Source organism: Vigna unguiculata, chromosome 3, assembly GCF_004118075.2.
Source record: "Vigna unguiculata cultivar IT97K-499-35 chromosome 3, ASM411807v1, whole genome shotgun sequence".
In the NCBI taxonomy this organism is placed as follows: domain Eukaryota; kingdom Viridiplantae; phylum Streptophyta; class Magnoliopsida; order Fabales; family Fabaceae; genus Vigna; species Vigna unguiculata.
This window is the reverse complement of record NC_040281.1, coordinates 1,316,544-1,335,834: the sequence shown is the minus strand read 5'-3', so window position 1 is coordinate 1,335,834 and position 19,291 is coordinate 1,316,544. Positions and strand designations below refer to the sequence as shown.

Genomic DNA, 19,291 nt, shown 5'->3' with positions numbered 1-19,291 from the left:
CTATCTGGCAATATTTTAAGAGTAATTTTAAGTATATCTGGATTCAAATATTAATTGGACTGAGTACGAGTACCCAAAATATTTTGACCGGATAGATGGACTTTTCAATTTTTTTCATATATGAAGAAAGCCTTGTTTCTTGATGGTAAAATTATTTCTCTTTTCTTAAAAACAGACTTTTTTTTTTCTTTTGCGTCCTTCTCATTCTGTTAAATGATAAACTATTTGTGATATTGTGTCTAATGATATTGAAGAAACATAAATTTATACTCCTTTTAATGAAAGTGAGGTGGAAAATAATGTTAAAGAAATATATATATATATATATATATATATATATATATATTTACTACTACTATTATTATTTATTTTATATTAATATTTTTAATTTTAAAATTTTTTATTGTGGTATTTTATTACTTCACCATAATAAGTTTGTTAACTCAATTCATATGACAACTTGTAGGAATAGTCTTAGTACAGAGGCGTGTGTCATATTATTAGCAATGCAAAAAAAGAAAAAGAATGTTATGGAATAACTATTTCTAATTGTTACATGAGAAAAAAAATATTAATTCGATCTAACATAATATTAAAAAATAAAAATAAAGTGTAGACTTTCATAACTCAAGCCACTATAGTAAGAAAAGGAAAATATTAAAAAGCATTTTTTTTATCAAAAGAGAGAAAAAGAATGGTTGATGTTTTGAAATCAACGAAAATATCCTTCGAAAAAAAACATTGAATACTAAGTTTTACCATAATATTTATAGGTACAACATATATATTCCCTTTTTTACATTTTTTTTTTTCGATATTTCTCTCTCGATATTATTTAGTGCTTATTTCTTCTCATTAAAATTACTTTTTTATCATTCATAATCGTTATAATATATACTTTTTCATATTTTTATTTTCTCCGTATGAGTTCGACACATTTTACTTTTAATAACATTTTTTATACTTCAAAGTTAACTATTTACGTGGATAATATTACATAACTTTTTAATATTCATCACTCTTTCTGTGACATATTAAATCTTTCTTTTACTCAATACATATATTCCATAAATACCTAGAAACATAAGCAATCAATTTGCATCAGTAATAAAGAATACTTACGCATACAAAAGAAGTTATTTATTAAAACTTAAACTCTTAAAACCATCAAGTCGTTGTAGTATAGTGGTGAGTATTCCCGCCTGTCACGCGGGTGACCTGGGTTCGATCCCCGGCAACGGCGTTGTTTTTAAATCTGCTTTTATATTAAATTGAGATTATTTTTCTGAACCATCAAAACTGTTAAGTTGTTCTAGTATAGTGGTGGCTTTTCTCATCTTCCAGCCACATGATCGAGTTCAATCCTCCGACAACTGTGTTGTTTTGATTTTTTAGTCAAGTTTTATTTGTTAATAGGATACCATCAATTTTGGACCTACATTTTTAAAAGGATAAATTCATTCATAATATATATATATATATATATATATATATATATATATATATATATATATATATATAAAGTAAAATAGTTGTATGTGTTTTAAAACTGTTTTGAGTGTAGTATATAAACATACAATAAATATACTGACAATTAGATTTCAATAAGATAAAATTACATCAATGAAAATAATTTAAACACTAAAGAGTTTTTGCAATGATAATTTTTATTGTGTGTATTTATAAAATGCTTCGTTAGCTATATTACATATAATCAAATTTCTGGTGCTACCCACAATATGTAAGTCAAAACTTAAGTATACCAGATAAAAATCCGTTACAATATTATTAGAATTGAAGTATTGGTATTTGATATTAACTCAAATTCAAAAGCAAGCTAGCTAAAGGAAAATCGAGTTATCCGTGTCCTAGTTTACTGAACTAAATATGTATGAATACTTAGGTATGACATGATATTAAAGATGGATTGTCGTAATTCAACTCTTATTTTTTATTTTTTTATTTTAATAGAATTGACTTTGGAAATCATTTTTATACAATATGACTCAAGATTAAGGAACAGAGAAAAGTTATGTGGGACAATAAGACAATCTTAACAACACACCAATAATGTGTGCGCACATAAAAGTAGGAAGTTATTCAAGAAGACCACCTTACCACCACACAATGGTTTTTAGAGAACTACGAAACTAAAAGAGCACATTAATTAACTAAGTATAACGTTCAATTCATATAATTTTGTTTCATGAGTGGTTTGTCTTATACCAAATTTCCGCCTTAATGAAATCAATTGCAGCCTTAATGAAAGATATTGGTAAATCTATACTCACAAAATTTGCTCTTCGTCGCAGTAAGGGTACAACAACCACTAAACCACAAAATTACAAGTCACAACTTGGACTATCAGACATATCTTGCACATTATATTTACTAAAAGGGAAATAAACAAAATGTTGGAAGGAACTTCGCCTATAAAAAACTTATTACAATTTACAAACGTGAACATGCATTTAATCTAACAAGCTCAAATATTAATGGTTGCATCCCACAGCCTTAGAAGTCCATTGCGACCGCCGCTGCATATCCGTTTCCTTTCTAAGTCTGAAGCAACACATCTCACCTGGATGTCATAATAATACGACCAAAATCAACCCAGGAAAGCAACCAATAACAAATGGAGATAACAACAGGCATACAATAACATTCTCCAGCCACAGATGCAACTTTAGCTGGCAAAAACACTAATCAAGTAACCGATGCCAAATAAAATAATCAGCAATAATTTTCAGTAAGCCACAATTCAAGAGTGTCACTACATGGCAAAGTTCATAAAGAAAAGAACAGTAGGTTTTGAAATTTAGCCAAAAGACATTTAAAGTTTTTTAATTTTTTAATTTCAATGCTGTGTAGTTATTTATCTCGAAGAAGAAAACGAGCTTCCTTAGGCAAGTTCTCCAAAAAATAACAGGAATGGTGGTAATGATACCGATAGAAGTTCCATGAAGGAAATTTGTGTACAAGTCAGGCAATAAAGTTTATCCTGGAGGCATAGAATATCATAACGGAACATTTTCTTGAAATTCATCACCATATGAAAACAGAACTTAATCTTGAACAATAAGTATTTTGGGTTCATGAAACAGCAATATATACACATATATCCTTGGAACTATATGAACAAAGGAGGTAAATAAACTTTATACCATAGCAACTGTTTTCTGAGGTGTTCTGTAAAGCTGCCAACCAGCCATCCTGGACCCAGCACCAGAAAAACCACCTAGTCTTTCTTGGGGCCGATGAAAAAGCGACAAAGAATTATCAGCTGCTCCAATGCCTAACCAGTGCTCCCCGGCATTGACCGATAATATGGCAGCATTGTGAATTGTTACATTTTTTGCACACCGTATGCCTCCTGTACAGCCAATTGGTATGTTAGTAGGAAATCTTAGATGCCGTCTGACTTTGCAGAGAAGATTAGAATGGTATGACACCAACTCTGAAACATTTTACCATATGACATAGGCTTCTCATGCATTTGTTATAAAAAGGATTTGCTTTAATTTGTGCTAATATTCAGACACCATATACGTGGAGCAGAAATACAATGGTAGAATTAAACAATGAAACATTTAGTTTAATGAATAATTGCAGAGTAAGCTACACCAAGAAAAACTCTGACGTGGTGCTTCTTGGGCAATGGCAACCTTGAATAGTTTGTATTTACCCAAATGAAACAGAAGTTAAATATCAAGAATGAAAGTACATGGTAACAACAAAGGGACTGGCATACCATCATCATTTTCCCAAAAACGTAGCAGGCCATCAGTGGAACCTGAAATGAAATTTAACATTTTAGTATGAACTTCTAGATAGAAGCTCAAGAAAAAATTGGGGAAGACGCACCTGTAATTACTCCTCTGTCTAAAGAGGAATATTCAACACATAATATTGGCCCTGCATGGCAAGCCAAGACAGCATCACAGGTTCCTCGGTTAACAGACCATATTCTAGCCGTCCAATCATCACTACCAGTAATCACAGTGTCGCCAACCATTCTTATAGACCTGCAATTTTTTTTTTTTTAGTGTATAGGGTCATGAATTTAGTTTGTAAAAAATACAGTAGTAGAAGAGTAGGAATGTGTGATCCTCTTGTTTACCGTATCCATTGTGTGTGTCCTGAAAGTTTATGCATCTGCCTACTAGCACGAATGTCCCATATGTTAGCAACCCTGCAGTGGAAACAGCAGGTCAAGCATTACATGAACAATGTATGTCAAATAGCTGAATTGCACAAGGAAATCCTGGTCTCCAACATTGTTTTTTTTTAACATACACGTCTCTTCCACCAGCAGCCAACACTCCCACATTGTCATCATATTCCATGCATAGAACAGCACTAGAGCAACGACCAACAGTTGCAACACATCTATCAGTTCTTACATCCCACATCTTCACAGTGCCATCGTGGGATGCAGTTAACACCCGTTCACCTGAGAGCGTGCGCACACAGCTGACCTACACGATTGGTTGGCTGTCTGAATTAAGTTTCGACTCTCCATTTGGTATATCAATAAATAATAAACAATTTACATCACATATACTGTCTGTAGTAGAACAAACTAAAATAATTTTAAATAAAAATACCGGTCCATCATGGCCATTAAGCTCTTCTAATAGTTGAGTTGTTTGCTTATCCCACACCAAAACAGAGTGATCATCAGATCCTGACACCACCTTCCCCCTATCTGAACTTATGGCCCGGACAGTTCTACATTTAAAGACAGAAGGAACGTTGCACATTATTACTACTTCAAAAGAAGTTGACAAACCATACATGAAATTTAACAAGTGAGAGAGGACCTAGCATGCCCTTTTAAAGTTGCCCTGAGTTCGGAACCACGAAGACTAGGATCCCATATCTTAACCTGAAATTTGCACATGCCCAGCATATCAACTCTTTCATTTGGAAGGCAATGAAACATCTTGTCAACAGGTAATTCCATATATCCACATTATAAATATTGAGACTTACTGAGCAATCTGTGCTTCCACTAATAAAGAAACCAGCGTCCTCACGGTCACCCACCAAATCCCACACTTCTCTTTTCGTAACACAATGGAGAGCAGTAATTGCACCATTATGACCCCTAAGTGTGCGAACATTGGTTTGAAGCTTTTTTTGGCCACCACTCAACAGGTCTTGTTTGCGAGGAGTCCCATTATCATTTGAAGCTAGAACTATTAAGTGGTAGAGCAAAGTGATTTTGACATCTTATTCAAGAATTAAAACCTAATGATAGTGGCAGTTCGTTCAAAAACTAAGTACCAGTGTTGCTTCCATCAGACGTCCATCTACGAACATGACTAAATGAGCTGGATCTAGTTGTTGGATTTCTGGTAAACATACTCTGCACCCAGCTTCTACCAACACCTGTTGCCTCCGTGGGTTGTTGGTTCTCATCTTTGGCGTCTTTAGGATGTGGGGATGGCATTCCATGTGATGACACAGACTGTGCCTTTGTCGAGGAGATTCCCCAGTATCCATTACGTAATTGCTGGATATGAGATAAGAACCCTCTGATTTTTATCTGAATCAATCATATAAGGAATAACTCATTATCTGAGGTTAAATTTTCAAGCACATAAAATCTAGACAAATATATAAAATAATACACAAACAAGGGAAATAATTCGCTCAAATTGGGGAGGGGGCAGAGGAAAATTTCTTTGTGCAAGTCTACATTATCAAATATAAACAATGTTATTGGTTTTTTTCATACAACACTAATCTCCCATGACTATCGTCAAAAACACTCAACCCACTAAAAAACAATAACAAGGTTGGTTTTTGTATGATATGAAAGCTTATAGATATATTGTTAGATATCTTAGAAATTTTATCTTTATCTTCTATCTTCAATTTCATTGTTATTATTCTCTATTTTGTATATTGGGCTTAGCCCATGTCTCCTTTATTATAAATACATTACCCTATGTGTATTATACAAGAGGGAGATTAATCTCAAACCTATTTCATTATATTCAATAAAAGCAAACAAGTTGCTTTCATCTATTCTATATGCCTCAAAATAAGTCAATGTAATTTACTCCAGTTTAGTCATAAATTTTTTCTATGGTCTCAACACCCTGTAGCATGAATTTCTCATTTTTAAGATAAAAAGATTTAAAATTTCCTGAAGCCTGTTATCTGTCTCTACTCCTCCCTTAAATATCACTTTAACATTTCCAAAATTAGTGTCTTGTAATTTTCATGACTTGGACTGTTCCAAACACTCAAATATTATCAACTTACAAATTGCTTGGATCCAATGCTATTCCTCTCTGCAATTGTTTCAATCATGTACCAAGCATCGTTATCAGGAAGTCCCAGTCCAGCCTTCATCATGCAGGCAAAAGAGGCTCGGTATTAAAAGCACCAAAGGACTTTAATGAAATTACAAAAGGTAAAAAGGAAATTCAAGCACATAAATAGCCAAAACAATACCATGTGTGATGTCAACACAACAAGCTGGGCTGTCACCAAAGATGCATAGTTGGCAGACCTGGCAAAAAATGCAAATCCATAAACACCTAATTGCACAGCATTAGTTTTATTGCAATCATTGATGCTATTGTAGCAAAATATCTTTGATATTATTAGGCTAAATAAACATCAATTTATATCTCAAATAAATATTTATTCACTTTCCTCTTTAAAGTTTGTTTTTTTGTAGCACTGTTATGGTGTTAATAAGTTGTTGTCACTACAAGACTGAAGACTGTACTAGTAAGAGCAACTCCTTGTCATGGGAAACCTTGGAAGATTGAGGTCATCTAAAGTTGCACATGCCTCTATGTTTCCCCCCATGGCATGTTGTCATATGAATGCAGCCCTTAGACGGCTTGGAGAATCCTCTCTTTGCAAGTTGATTTTAAATTAAGTTACAGTTTATGCCAAGTTATACAAGTTGTAAATGAAGCCTACAAAATTATCCCTTAATGTATAGTCTTCTTGATCCTAACAATCTTTCCAACCTCTTCTTGTATCTCTAAAATCAATACAATGTACAACACACACCATTCATTACAAAATTAAAAAGGTCACAACTCATGTAAGTGTCTTGATGTAATCCTATCCTTATAAGGAAGTATTTTCTCGTCTCTTTAAAGAGTTCTCATATACTAATAATAGCTACCCTAGCAAAAAGATATTAGGAGGATAAAAGTAGCTATATAAGCACCAAAAAGCTACCATAGGGTAGAGAGTGAGAATATTTTTATAAAGAGAAAGTGCAGAAAATCAAATGAAAATTAAATCAAAGAAAACATAATCCTTACTTGTTTGAAGATTGCTCCATTAAATAGTCAAAATATCCTTCCCAAAATCTGCAGGGGAAGTGCATGAACCAGGTTGAACATAAAAAATTCCAGATAATGAAATCATGAAGAAATAATACATGTAACTCATACCGTAATTCCTCCCAAATAGGTAAAGAGATAAGGTGACGTTGGCAATAGTCTGGCACATTGTTACTATCTTTCTTATACATATCAGATGAAACTTCAAGAGCATCTCTAATTGTCAACAGGTCATTTCTTGATGTTGCTCGATTGATAGCTGTTTTAAGCTGAAATAAACAAATTCAAAAAGAGACAAGAAAATTACGATTTTTTACTCAAAAAGAGAACTTTTACTCAATTAAAAGTTAATGGAAATATTATATATGTAAAAAATAAGATTTGATCTTAGTAATTAGAGAAATTTGTACAAGAGATAATTATGAATATTCTCCATTATTTATTCTCATATCACATCTTTATCACTTGAGGGTATCAAAGATCCTCTATTTATTGTATTGATTCTTTTTTCTCAATATAAATAAAATAGAAGTATTTATGTTGTCTTAGAAACACATGGTTTGGACTCAATACCTTTGTTTTTCCTATAGTTTAACATGTCTTAGCTTAACCCACAAAACTAACTTCTAAAATGAGGATTGTTCTAGATTTGCAAGCTCTATTTAAGTCGTCTCTAGCTGATATGGGGCTAAACCACCACCCTTGAGGTTGCAACTAATGCGGGTTAGGAGTGAACACAATTAAGCGAACTCTCCAACAATCCTTCTCACTCCCAAGGCTATTTGCCCTAGAGTGGGCAAGTGTAGATGGCCAACAATAGATCTAGGATAGGCTTAAGTGAATGTTGGACAAAGCACTCACCATACCTTACCCACCACCAATACCAGTTATATTTGTTAAAGACTCACCAATGCTGCTTCTAAATTGTTTAGTAAAAGGGTTTATCTTTTTGACTCTCAACTCACTACTAAAGTAAACATAGTCACTCCATTATTGAAGGGAAGATAAGAAAATGAAAGACAAATGTCACCACTACACCCCAAAACACAAAAACAGAGAGAGAACTCTAGGGTGTTGGCAAGGGACACTACAAGTCTTGGGAATTGGCTGTTATTATTATTCTTGTTTTTTTCTTCAATGTTCACTGCTTCTCACTCTAAAATGGTCAGTTGGTAACTTCACCCATGAGATCAATCTACCACTCAGATTTTGATAGGTTCCTATTTCATATGTGCTATGAATCTTGTCTTGTTTATGCCTCTTTAGCTGTATTTGTACTGGAAAATTGATTTTTAGTGTGCTTTGGTTAAACAGAGTCAATTATTTGTCCACTATGAAGGCACAAATTTTTGTAGATTCAATATTTCGATGGTGATCAATTGGTTTTTGCAGTGATTCAACAAAACCAATAGTTCCATCTGAATGCAAGGTTCTATATAACTGATTTAAAAGAGAAAGTTGGAAATTGGTCCTAGGGATAACTTTAACCCCTCAAGACCAGTTTCCAAGGTAAGGACTGTCCAAACTGGATAGATCATATTTCCAGTCAATGTGAGACTAAACCATCACCCTTAAAGCTGCAATTAAGGTAGCTGCCAAAGGTTGCAACTAAGACAGCTTACAGGGTAATTGCAACAAAGGCAGCTTTCCAAGTGGTCCAACTCAACACACTATATCTTTGTGGGAGATAACCTTATCTCATGGAAGAGTAAAAAGCAAAATGTTGTTGCCACATCTTGGCAGAATACCAGGCAACAGGTTGGTTATGTTAATCAAGAAGGTAGGCATGCCACTCAAGTTGAAAAGTCACCTCAAGTTTGCTTGGCAGCATATCAAGATTGCTACACCAACAAATGTCACTTGTAGATTTAATAAATTCAAAATATTTCTCCTCAACAAGAGTAAACACATGACGGATTAAAAAGTTAAATACAAAAATGAATAACATCTTTTACCAATTCTTTCACTGCAATAAACTGTTCTTCAGTGAGATGACAGTCCCAACCCTGGTAAAAACATCCAGCATAAGATACAACGTACCAGATTCCAGCATTATAAATAACTATCAGTGTGAGCTAAATAAAGCTACTAACCGAATGTATATGCTCGCTTATACATTCAACAAATCCACTACCACCAATCCCTTCTGCATCAGATTCAATCAAAGCTGCAAAACCAACCACACAATCACTTTTTAGCAGGCTCTCCAGATTTGCAATAGTCATTTGTCTGTCAACAAACAACATATTCTCTCTACAATTAAATGTGTCATAACATAATACCAAGTATTGTTCCATATTCAAAAGATGAGAGAGGATCATCTGTCGCTCCCAGCTTAAGAAGCCGCAGCCATAAACCCTGTGTTATGCAAAACACAATGCAGAGAGACAGATTGGCTTTTTTTAAGACAACATGATAGAATCAAATAAAAATAGAAATGGTACAGAATAGAAATAAACATCATATATGAAGCATTACCCAACAAGCTCCCACCCCCAAAACACACTCCGCACAGATCATTGTGAGCCAGAGATAGCAAATAGGGGTACAATTCACAGTCCGTAGGGTGACATACTAACACTCACTCAACCCCAACTATATAACTGGATTTCTAACTAACAGCTGGTATTACAATCAATAGGTAGTTATCTATTCACTCTTGCACACCAGCTTCCCTTTATTTCCATTATCAGAACACATACACAACAGAGGAATGAATATAAAAGGATCAAAGAGGCTACCTGCAGCTTAACCTTAATATCTAGCACCATGCGGTCCCTTTCAGCCTGAAACCAATAAATCAATAATTTTACGGGACCACTTAAATCTGTATTCTGTTGACACACAAGAAGCAGTAATGTCCTATTGGTTTTAACTTACAGCTCTCTCAAGTGGACTAAGAGTATCTGCTAAAGGATCCTTACTGCTCAACACAGAAAGGAATAGTAAGATAGAGAAAAAAGCAGAGAAAGAAGAAAAGTTAAACCATACAACCAAGCCTGGCAACCAGTTTATTCAATATGTATATGTATGGATGTATGTATATATATATATATATATATATATATATATATGTATATATATATATATGTATATATATACATATATATATATATATATATATATATATATATATATATATATATATATATATAAAGCAGAAAGTATTGCATGTCAAAAACCATATTCCATCCCACATGCCAAAAAACAAGTTATATGTATCACCACTCACGACATTAGTCCTTCACAGAATTCTTGGAACTAAATTAGCCTTTCAAAGATTTAAATCAACATTCATCTAATTAGTCCATCAAAAATTGTCACCCAAAACTATTGATCACCACATCAATCCCTCAAATAAAAATGACATTATATTTGTTATTAACAGGGCCTAAAGTGGGGACACAAAAAAAGACTTACTGGAGCTTTTTAAGGACTAATGTAGTGACTATGAGTTTGGAGGACCAAATTGAGGGCTCTAAAATATTTCTAATACATTTCTGAATTTTTCTAGGATGTAAGTTTTTTGAATTTTTTAAGTGTAGGTCACTTTTTAGAACACAAGCTATTATTTAACCTATGTACTATGACAGGAGAGGGACACTAGATTGTTCAAGCCATTACCTCTTTTGTGGGATAAATTGGTCTTAGTCACTCATATTTATGCAACTATAATACTAATAGTAATTAGTACAGGCTAGTTACATATATTTCACTATTGGACACGAAAAGAGGCAGCCAACCAAATTTCATTTACTTTAAGAGATTTTCTAGTTTATGAATTATGCTATGTTTGGCTTCTAGAAAGATAAAGCATCTTCCTAGTCCACACTTTTTATTCTGCAAACAATGTTCTTTTATCAAACAATAATGATGCAAAAAGAGCCAAAAACTTTTGGCACTACAAACTTAAGTCAAAATTGATGCAATCTATACAAATAAACTCCCAAGCTTCCTTGTCTTTAGGAAACATAAGGTAATACATACATTATGAAATTTGTCGTATGGATAAGGGATCCTTTGGCATATTGGGAGATATTCCATTTAGAAAAGAATTTAAAATAACTGAGAAGGATGTGCAGAACAACTTTCCTGGCACTAATATAGAATAATTGATAAACTTAAAATATCCTTTACCCTTTTCATAATTTCTTGCATTTACCTTGGAGCATGTCTTCCTGAGTACTCAAAAGCATTACTAACTGCTGCAAGAGTCTGTTTCCTCTTTTCTTCTTGTTCATCTGTTCTGATATTTGCAGGGAATTTATCATAAGTGTATTTGGTCCCAGATCCTGAAGAAACAAAAAGTAATGACCATATGCAGTTTAGCAGGTATTCACAAAAAAATCATTTAGCTAGAACCTTGTTTATAAGTCATTTATTTCACCTGATATTCCAATATCAGAATCTGATACTGTTAAAATCTCAGTTTCTACTGGGGATGAAGGAAGAATTGACATAGGGTTTTGACCCCTTCCGATTGCATCTTGCAGCTTGTCAAGCAGATTATTGTTGTTTTCATCAGAACCTACTCCTCTTTCCAAATAATCCAAGAAGCCATGAGAGTCAAGGAACTGAGCTATCTGTAAAAATCAAATTTGGAATTATTATAAAGGAAGAGAAAGTCTGCACTGATATGACAAATAAATTGGCATTCCAGTTATAATTCAGGAAAAGAGAATCTATCTGCTACATGGTGGAATTGTAAACATTACATCCATCATAATGTATGGAAAAAGCATTGGATGCTTTTAAACATGATTATGAAAAAACAAATTAGATTTCATCTTAAAATCATTTGGCATTACGCGTAGTTGCTGAATAGATATATAAGGTGCAACCCAAGGAGGTAGGTGATGTGGGACCTCTGAATAATATTTGAAAAAAAAATGTAAAATAAATGGTAGCATTTGCATTGGGTTGAGAATATCATACAAATATTTAGTGTTTACTAAGAACAAACCCTTAATATTAAAGTTTCCAAACATGGATCATCTCACTTTCAACCAAAATTAATCTAACAAAATCTCCACGCTCAAGTTTGCAAATGCTCAACGCAATACATCATGAGACTATCAAACTATCATAATCAGTAAAGAAATTTAATCATGGTTAGGATCATTTAAGACATTGTTACTTGCCATTACTTCTAATTGGAGAACATAATCCATTACATAATAAAAAATTTACCATGGGCTCTGGTGGTTGGTTAGTAGATCGAGAACGCTTCTTCAAAAAAGCTTGAGTGTTGAAGACTTGAGTGGCACTATTTTCCTGATATCAAACAAATTCAAAGCTCATAACAATGTTGTGCTATGGAAGATTGAACAAACAAATATCTGAAGCAGGAAAGAGAAGTCATACTAAGAAATTGCGATATCCACTTAAAAGGGTTGCAAAGAACTTAAGGAATATCATCCTGTACAAGGCACAATGACAAAAAAACACATCAGACTAGAGATTAATTATGTGCAACCAACATGTCCAGTTCGCTACCGAATGTAATGCCCACAGAAAAATTTATTAGTTACCCTCATAATTGTTGAAGGCTACTTTGAGGATAGATTTCATTTATTTTAGAGGATTAGCCACATCGAATTCAATAGAAAGCACAAATCAACCGTTTTATTGGTCCAGTTGCATCTTTTTGCTGAATTATATGACATAAATTCAAAGCTTAATTGCATTTTTGGTTCTCTACTATCACTGAAATTTTGCTGAAATTTGATCCTGCCATTCTTTTTATGAATTTGATCACCTGCTATTTTAATTTTGAATTTTGACCTGTCCATTAAAATGGTGTTCAATATTTAACACAAATGCTGATATGAAAGTGCAGTAGAGTGCTAAGTCAGCATTTCCGTTAAAATTTGAATGTTAAGTTTACAAAAAAACAATTGAGGCCAGATTTGAATTTCAACAAAAATAGAGTAACAAAACGTTCAATTAAGCCTAAATTCAAAGTGATGGCAAGGATAATAAATATGCAATTCATTGAAAACAGTAAATACTCTAGCATCAAAAACATCACCTTAGCTGAAGGTCATGGTCCTCTCCCCATAGCTTACCCCTAAGTTTAGAATCATGCTCAGATAGACTGTATATTCCAGACTTCATCCCATCAATTGCAATTACATTGGGATATATTAGCTTCATTATTTCACCACGCAAAATGCTGAATTCTGGCTCAGGAATAGGAGGAATTTCTTCTGTGGTAGTGATGAGATTATACTCAAGATCCACAACAACAACCTACAAAAGGTTAAAATACAACATTATTGTTAAATATTGTTAAGATATCATTAGATATTATTAGTTGCAATATTATGTGTATTTGAGCTTAGCCCAATATTATGTCCCCACTTGTATACTTTTGTTTTTTCGAGCTCTACCTTTATCCAATGTTGAACTTGGGTTTTTCCAGTATCATCCCCAACTCTATCTAGTAAAGTTAAACTTTAGAGCATTAAATATGATGTATCATAATGTAGCAACAAACTGAACACCAGCCTCAAAGGATTAACAACCTAAAAAACGATAATGTTCTTTTTCTGAAAATAAGAATTCATCTAACCTTTACTCTTTAAAATATTCTTAATATTCATCAGTTCACAATACAAAATAGCAAACCATTAGCTATGACAGTATACCTTTGATAAAATGAATAATTAAAAAGATTACAACTAACTAGTGGTCAAAAACTAAATGAAATTCACAAGACACAATGCAAGGTGAACTTGGCTACAAACTGGAATTCTATAAAATAAGTGATGGGGATGACAAGGAACAAGATAAGAAATGACTTACCCCATCCATTGCCAGAGCAGAAATATCAACACCCGAATGGAGCCCCATCATATATGGGGTAGGAGCATCAATATAATCTACTCCACTGAAAAACAGCAACGGAATGTATACATGCTTGAGGAAAGAAAAAAAAAAGAACCAAGAAGGAGGGATTAGAAGTGAGTCAACTTCAATATTTTAAGAATTAGCAAGAGAAGTTATTAAATATGATATGCACACAGGCAGAACAATAAATTTAACAGCGAGGATGCTAAATATAAAGAAGAGAGGGGAGGTTATCACATGATAATCAAAATCAACAATGACTAGCAATTTTACTATTAATAATTGTATAAGATTTAGTTTTGAAAAATATTACATGTCTTAGGTAATTAAGTGTACTAGTAAATCATTTCATCAAGTTTATGAATTTGTGGTGAAATTCTCAAGTTTATGATGAGTTTTGAAAAATATTACATGACTTAGGTAATTAAATATACTAGTAAATCATTTCATCAAGTTTGAGTTTGTGGTGAAATTTCTCACGTTTATGACACAATAGTACGGTAAAATTGGTCAAAATCATTACCTTCTTTTTTCTTAAAGAATGAACAAAGTTGAGTTGTCATACTTCAACTCTTCGTATAAGAATTAATTTATCCACCAAAATCCAAATACTATAAATCCTTACTTAACAATGAATAAAGTTATCTATAAAAATATTAAAAGCAATTCAGAACAAAATTACTGCCTAAAGTGAATCTATCATGAAAAAAGGCAATAATAGCAATCCAAATTCTACTAAGTATATCTATGAAAAGAATTCAAAATTAAAAACAACTGTTGAAGTTCTTCCTAACATATATCTACAATGTATAAGAAATAAAAAAAATTATAATGTATATCTTATTAACATAAACAGACTGCTTTATAAAACAAATTAAAAGCATTCCAGATCTAAAACAGAGGCATTCTTCATTAGATAAAATTATCTTACAATCAATTAAAAGCAAAATTAAATCCTATAATGAAAAAAAAAATCCTAATATGTAATTTATTTATTTCTATTAATTGTTGTAGATAATTCAGACAGAGTTGTATATTAGTTAGGTAGCTAGTGAGCGTTTCACTAACTGCTTATAATAGTTCTATTAATAGTAATGATGTATTGTGACACGTGTGTGAAATGTAAAATTTCAGATTCAGTCACCAGATCCCTTGTTCTCTTTTCCTTTTCTTTTCTGTTCTTATGAGTGCGTTTAGTGTTTGTTCAACATTAATAACTACTTTTACGGTTCAATTTTACTTATAAAACAAAATAAAAACAAAACTGAATCTCAATATAAGAAGATGTACTATGGTAGTTTTTGAAATATGACACAATGTGATAAAATGACAAATTTAATTATTTTATGGCATTTTAAAGTTTAGCTTTAATAGATGAAACTCACAAATATATTATATTCGCATAATAGTCTATATGGTTAGAATATTTTGTAGACAAGGGAGTAACTGCCCCTGTTTGACATGGCTTCGTCCCGGAAGCATGATGCATAACTAATTGAATATAGTGATTAAAGAAAAAAATGTTGTTTGGAGGTATCATCCCTTATATCCATACTATTTGTTCCATATGGAATATGTAACCAACTTTATTTACAATAATTTGACAGATCTGTGGAGTTCTATTGGCATATGAGTAGCAGCATAAAAAAGTCCTCCCTTTCCATCACTTGCTGGAATTCTTTTAATCAAAAGAAAGAATATTATTGCATCACTATACAGGTTGCAATCCTAACCAGGTTAGCACTACAACCTCTACCAATCATATGCAACATTCTTCATCACTAGCTGATATTTACTAATATGCTTGTTGCTTTGTTCAATTAACACAATTTCATCTATTGTTTATAAATTATATTTATTTACTGTCTATACCTGTACTTATGTCATATTTGAGGACTCTTATTATGATATCAGTACCTTCAAAACAATGTTTCTTCAGGCTTGCTGGTATGTTTAATCTTTATAATGCTCGCTGTACCAGTCAGGGGGTTTTCTATGGACTAAATTTCATATTCATCCAGGATCACATATTTAGACAATGCCTTATCACATGTATCAATCTAAAATATCAAATGTGTTTCCATTCAATGTGTTGTTGTTATGCATTATTTATCAAAATCCACATTATTTCTTATTGTAATCTAACTATCTATATACAATATTCACATTGTTGAATTAAAAAAAGACATAAGCAATAATTTCACTCGTGTGTGGAGATATGGGTACCGAACTAGTTTAAGTGAAAAGAATGGAGTACAAAACTATAGGAAAAACTAATGCCAAGTCTGAAAAATATTTGTAAATCTCACCTGCCATCGGAAAGGGTAAATTAAGTGACAAATTGCTTCTGATACAAGTGTAAGAAGTGAATACCTGCCAAAGTAAAATACAGACTAAACAGTCATTTTACAAACTGAGTTAATATAAAATCTAAATGACACATTACCAGACAACTAAGATATAAATGAGGGAGAATTATGATCAACCTGCAGTAAATGGTCCTTCCTTATCATATTTCCCTAAAAAAATCATGCTAAAATATTGATAAAGTAATCTAAGGCGTAAACATCAAAATGGATCTTTTTGACACCATTACATCAAATGCACCTATCAGACTGCTCACCTTGTCAAAAATATCAAAGATTTGATATCCGAGGGAAAAAATGTAAATTGTATTATTAATATGAAGCATAGCAAGCACGGGTAGAAATTGTAAACATGTGGTAAAATTCACTATTGGCTTCATAGTGTCTGATGTTATTAATATGAAATTTATGGTAGTTTAGATGGAAGTCAAGGAATAGACACATTGCCCCAGAGAGGCCAATCTTGACCAAAAAAGTAACAGACTAAAGTCTTAGAAAGATAAATACTTGTTAGCTCGAAGCAAAATCCTTCTCTCAAGCAACACTGCAGTAAAAAGTCTCACTAAGTTGTCAATATCCAAGCACTGCACTATAGGCAGAAATGATATCTGTGCCACAAAATTTAGGACAGTTGTCAGCTAAGGAAGTTATGAAGCTGAAGCACACAGCAAACAAACCCAAGAAAAAGGACTTAGGAGATTGTACATCAGCATGGGGGAGCCAATCATTAGGTGGAGCCTCCACAGAAAGCAAACAACTCTCAATAGCAAACAGAACTCGTTCCTTCCCAGGAGTTGGCAACGGCACATTGGACACCATATGTGCTATAACATCCCATAGTGGCTTGCTGAAATTTTGTAGGGCTGGGACATTAAAACCAATAGAAACAGAACACGATGCATTTTCACATTTAATATTGCGAAAAACCCTAGTCACATTCATGAAGCACAACTATAGAAAAGCTCACAGTTACATGTTCATTTAAAAAGAGAGAAAATGATTAAATTGAGTTATGTGCTGATTTTCGAAAAAGGTGAACATGGCTATACTTTGTCATCTACTGCACAGAACATGGACAGAGGTCGTTACATGGTCGACTGCTGGATTCATAACAAAGCAGGAGAAAGTATTGCAACTATGGCACACATACCTACTTCCTTTTGAGGAAAAACAGAGAGTAAATATTTCCTCCAGAGCACTTCTTAATACGCTGAAACTTGGCAAGCGTGAAACCAGACAGATGCATTTGTCAGCATATGAGTTTGGCTGTATTCGGTAGGCCTCTACAATATCCTCACAAACTAGATCCCGGAAAGAAATGCAGCTGACATAGATTTTTGATCCATCACCCTCTGTATCAATTTTTTAAGTTAAATGTGGTATCGGAAAATAACAATGATCCAAACAACAATGATATACAAATTTATTGAAATATCAACTCAAAACTTAAAAATATACGATGTTAGAATTGTGAAAGCAACAAAAGAAGAAGTAAAGATAAATGTAAACCGAATTGTTAAAGTATTTTGCAGATTTGAGGTCAAAACTAGGGGCTAGTTTATTACTATACGTTATAAGATGGCTACTTGCGTTTGGAACAAATGTTACGGTGTGATGGATGAATATTGGGTGTATAATATGTACCCATTCACTTTGGAACAATTTCTCTCAGTTTGCTTTGCTAAAGCATAATGCCTACATTTTAACAACCTCTACTTTCCTTCTATAATCTCCGAAAAAATTCTATCCGTAACAACACACTCCATCGCCACTCGCTTCTGAATACGTACATTGTGACATCTCCTTAATTAACCGAGCACCTCAACTAATACCTCGAACAGTGCAGTATATGCACAGTCTCTAATCTCACTTTTACGATTCACCGTGACCACATGGTAGTCTAAGTTAACCACCTAGGCAAGAATCTTCCAGAAACAGTGTTAACTTCCTCACACACTTCCACAAAAACTAAAACTAACAACTAAGGTAAATTGAAGATTTAACAGCGCATGCACACAACCATACCGGTCAAAACAATCGGATAGCTCCGAGGAAACGAGGAAGGATCGTTGGAATCGAATCCTGACGAGTAGAATTCAATGCAGGCGGGTAAAACACACTGAAAGCAGCAACGACACGCATCAGGTCAAACTGAAAACAATACAATTCAACAACGCGATAATAACACGTAAAGAAGACTTCAAAATCGTAGTCGAAAAAAACGAAGGATGCTATCTCTGTCGTTCGTTGCTTACTGTAGAAAGCTGAGGCGGCGGAGGAGGATAGAGAGCGTGATTTGGAGGAGGATACTGATCGAGAAGAGAAGGAAGGTAGAGGCAACCAGGGCCATGATAGCCTTTGCTTCCGTCGATGGTTCGAATCTCTGGTCCGATCCCGCACACCACGAAGTACTCGAAGATTCGAGACATTTCTTCCGGCGATCTTTTGTGGTTACTTCCCCTTTTCCCCTCTCAGAAACGCGAGAGAGAAGGGGCGCTTCGAGATCTAGTTATCTCGGTCTCGCCGATTGGAGAAATTGAATTTGAATGTGAATGTGAAATACGAGTTTTAACTTGGATTTCTGAAATGAGGGAGTTTGTTAATTGTATCCTTTGCAGAGAAATGCAAACCAGGTGCTGCAGCGTTCAAAATACATGTTCTTCGTTCAGTTCTGGGATTGCTTGGGTTGACAAAGAAACCAAAGGAGAAAGAAACGTCAAGAGAAAATTGTAAGAACTATTGATTGCTGTA

The 19,291-nt window shown here is 33.5% G+C and overlaps 1 protein-coding gene and 1 non-coding gene across 2 annotated transcripts; one reads left to right on the top strand and one right to left on the bottom strand.

Annotated features, from left to right (window-relative positions):
- The first annotated feature begins 1,171 nt into the window (after positions 1-1,171).
- Positions 1,172-1,243, top strand: TRNAD-GUC. Its single transcript has one exon. It is a non-coding gene; the product is annotated as a tRNA-Asp (tRNA).
- A 1,016-nt stretch (positions 1,244-2,259) lies between these two features.
- Positions 2,260-19,248, bottom strand: LOC114177933 (DENN domain and WD repeat-containing protein SCD1). The gene is made up of 31 exons (XM_028063537.1): positions 18,796-19,248; positions 18,566-18,659; positions 17,691-17,892; positions 17,246-17,387; positions 17,048-17,148; positions 16,484-16,547; positions 14,130-14,243; positions 13,354-13,574; positions 12,687-12,741; positions 12,513-12,596; positions 11,710-11,905; positions 11,485-11,614; positions 10,203-10,245; positions 10,064-10,108; positions 9,605-9,680; positions 9,416-9,489; positions 9,278-9,328; positions 7,434-7,591; positions 7,302-7,349; positions 6,469-6,526; positions 6,277-6,360; positions 5,290-5,551; positions 4,996-5,201; positions 4,824-4,888; positions 4,608-4,731; positions 4,297-4,478; positions 4,121-4,192; positions 3,865-4,025; positions 3,752-3,793; positions 3,165-3,373; positions 2,260-2,581 (listed from the first exon to the last, which is right to left on the bottom strand). The coding sequence occupies exons 1-31, from the start codon at positions 18,967-18,969 to the stop codon at positions 2,486-2,488; spliced, it is 3,633 nt and encodes a 1,210-aa protein (XP_027919338.1). The 5' UTR covers positions 18,970-19,248; the 3' UTR covers positions 2,260-2,485.
- Between the last annotated feature and the right edge of the window lie 43 nt (positions 19,249-19,291).

Bases quoted from the DNA above. Each gene is read 5' to 3' on its own strand.
- LOC114177933 (XM_028063537.1), bottom strand. From the start codon at position 18,969: ATGTCTCGAATCTTCGAGTACTTCGTGGTGTGCGGGATCGGACCAGAG. The intron at 4,732-4,823 runs GTCCTCTCTCAC...CTTTAAATGTAG, and splicing joins ACTTTAAAAGGGCATGCTAG to AACTGTCCGGGCCATAAGTT. The intron at 3,374-3,751 runs GTATGCCAGTCC...TTGGCTGTACAG, and splicing joins TTTTTGGGAAAATGATGATG to GAGGCATACGGTGTGCAAAA.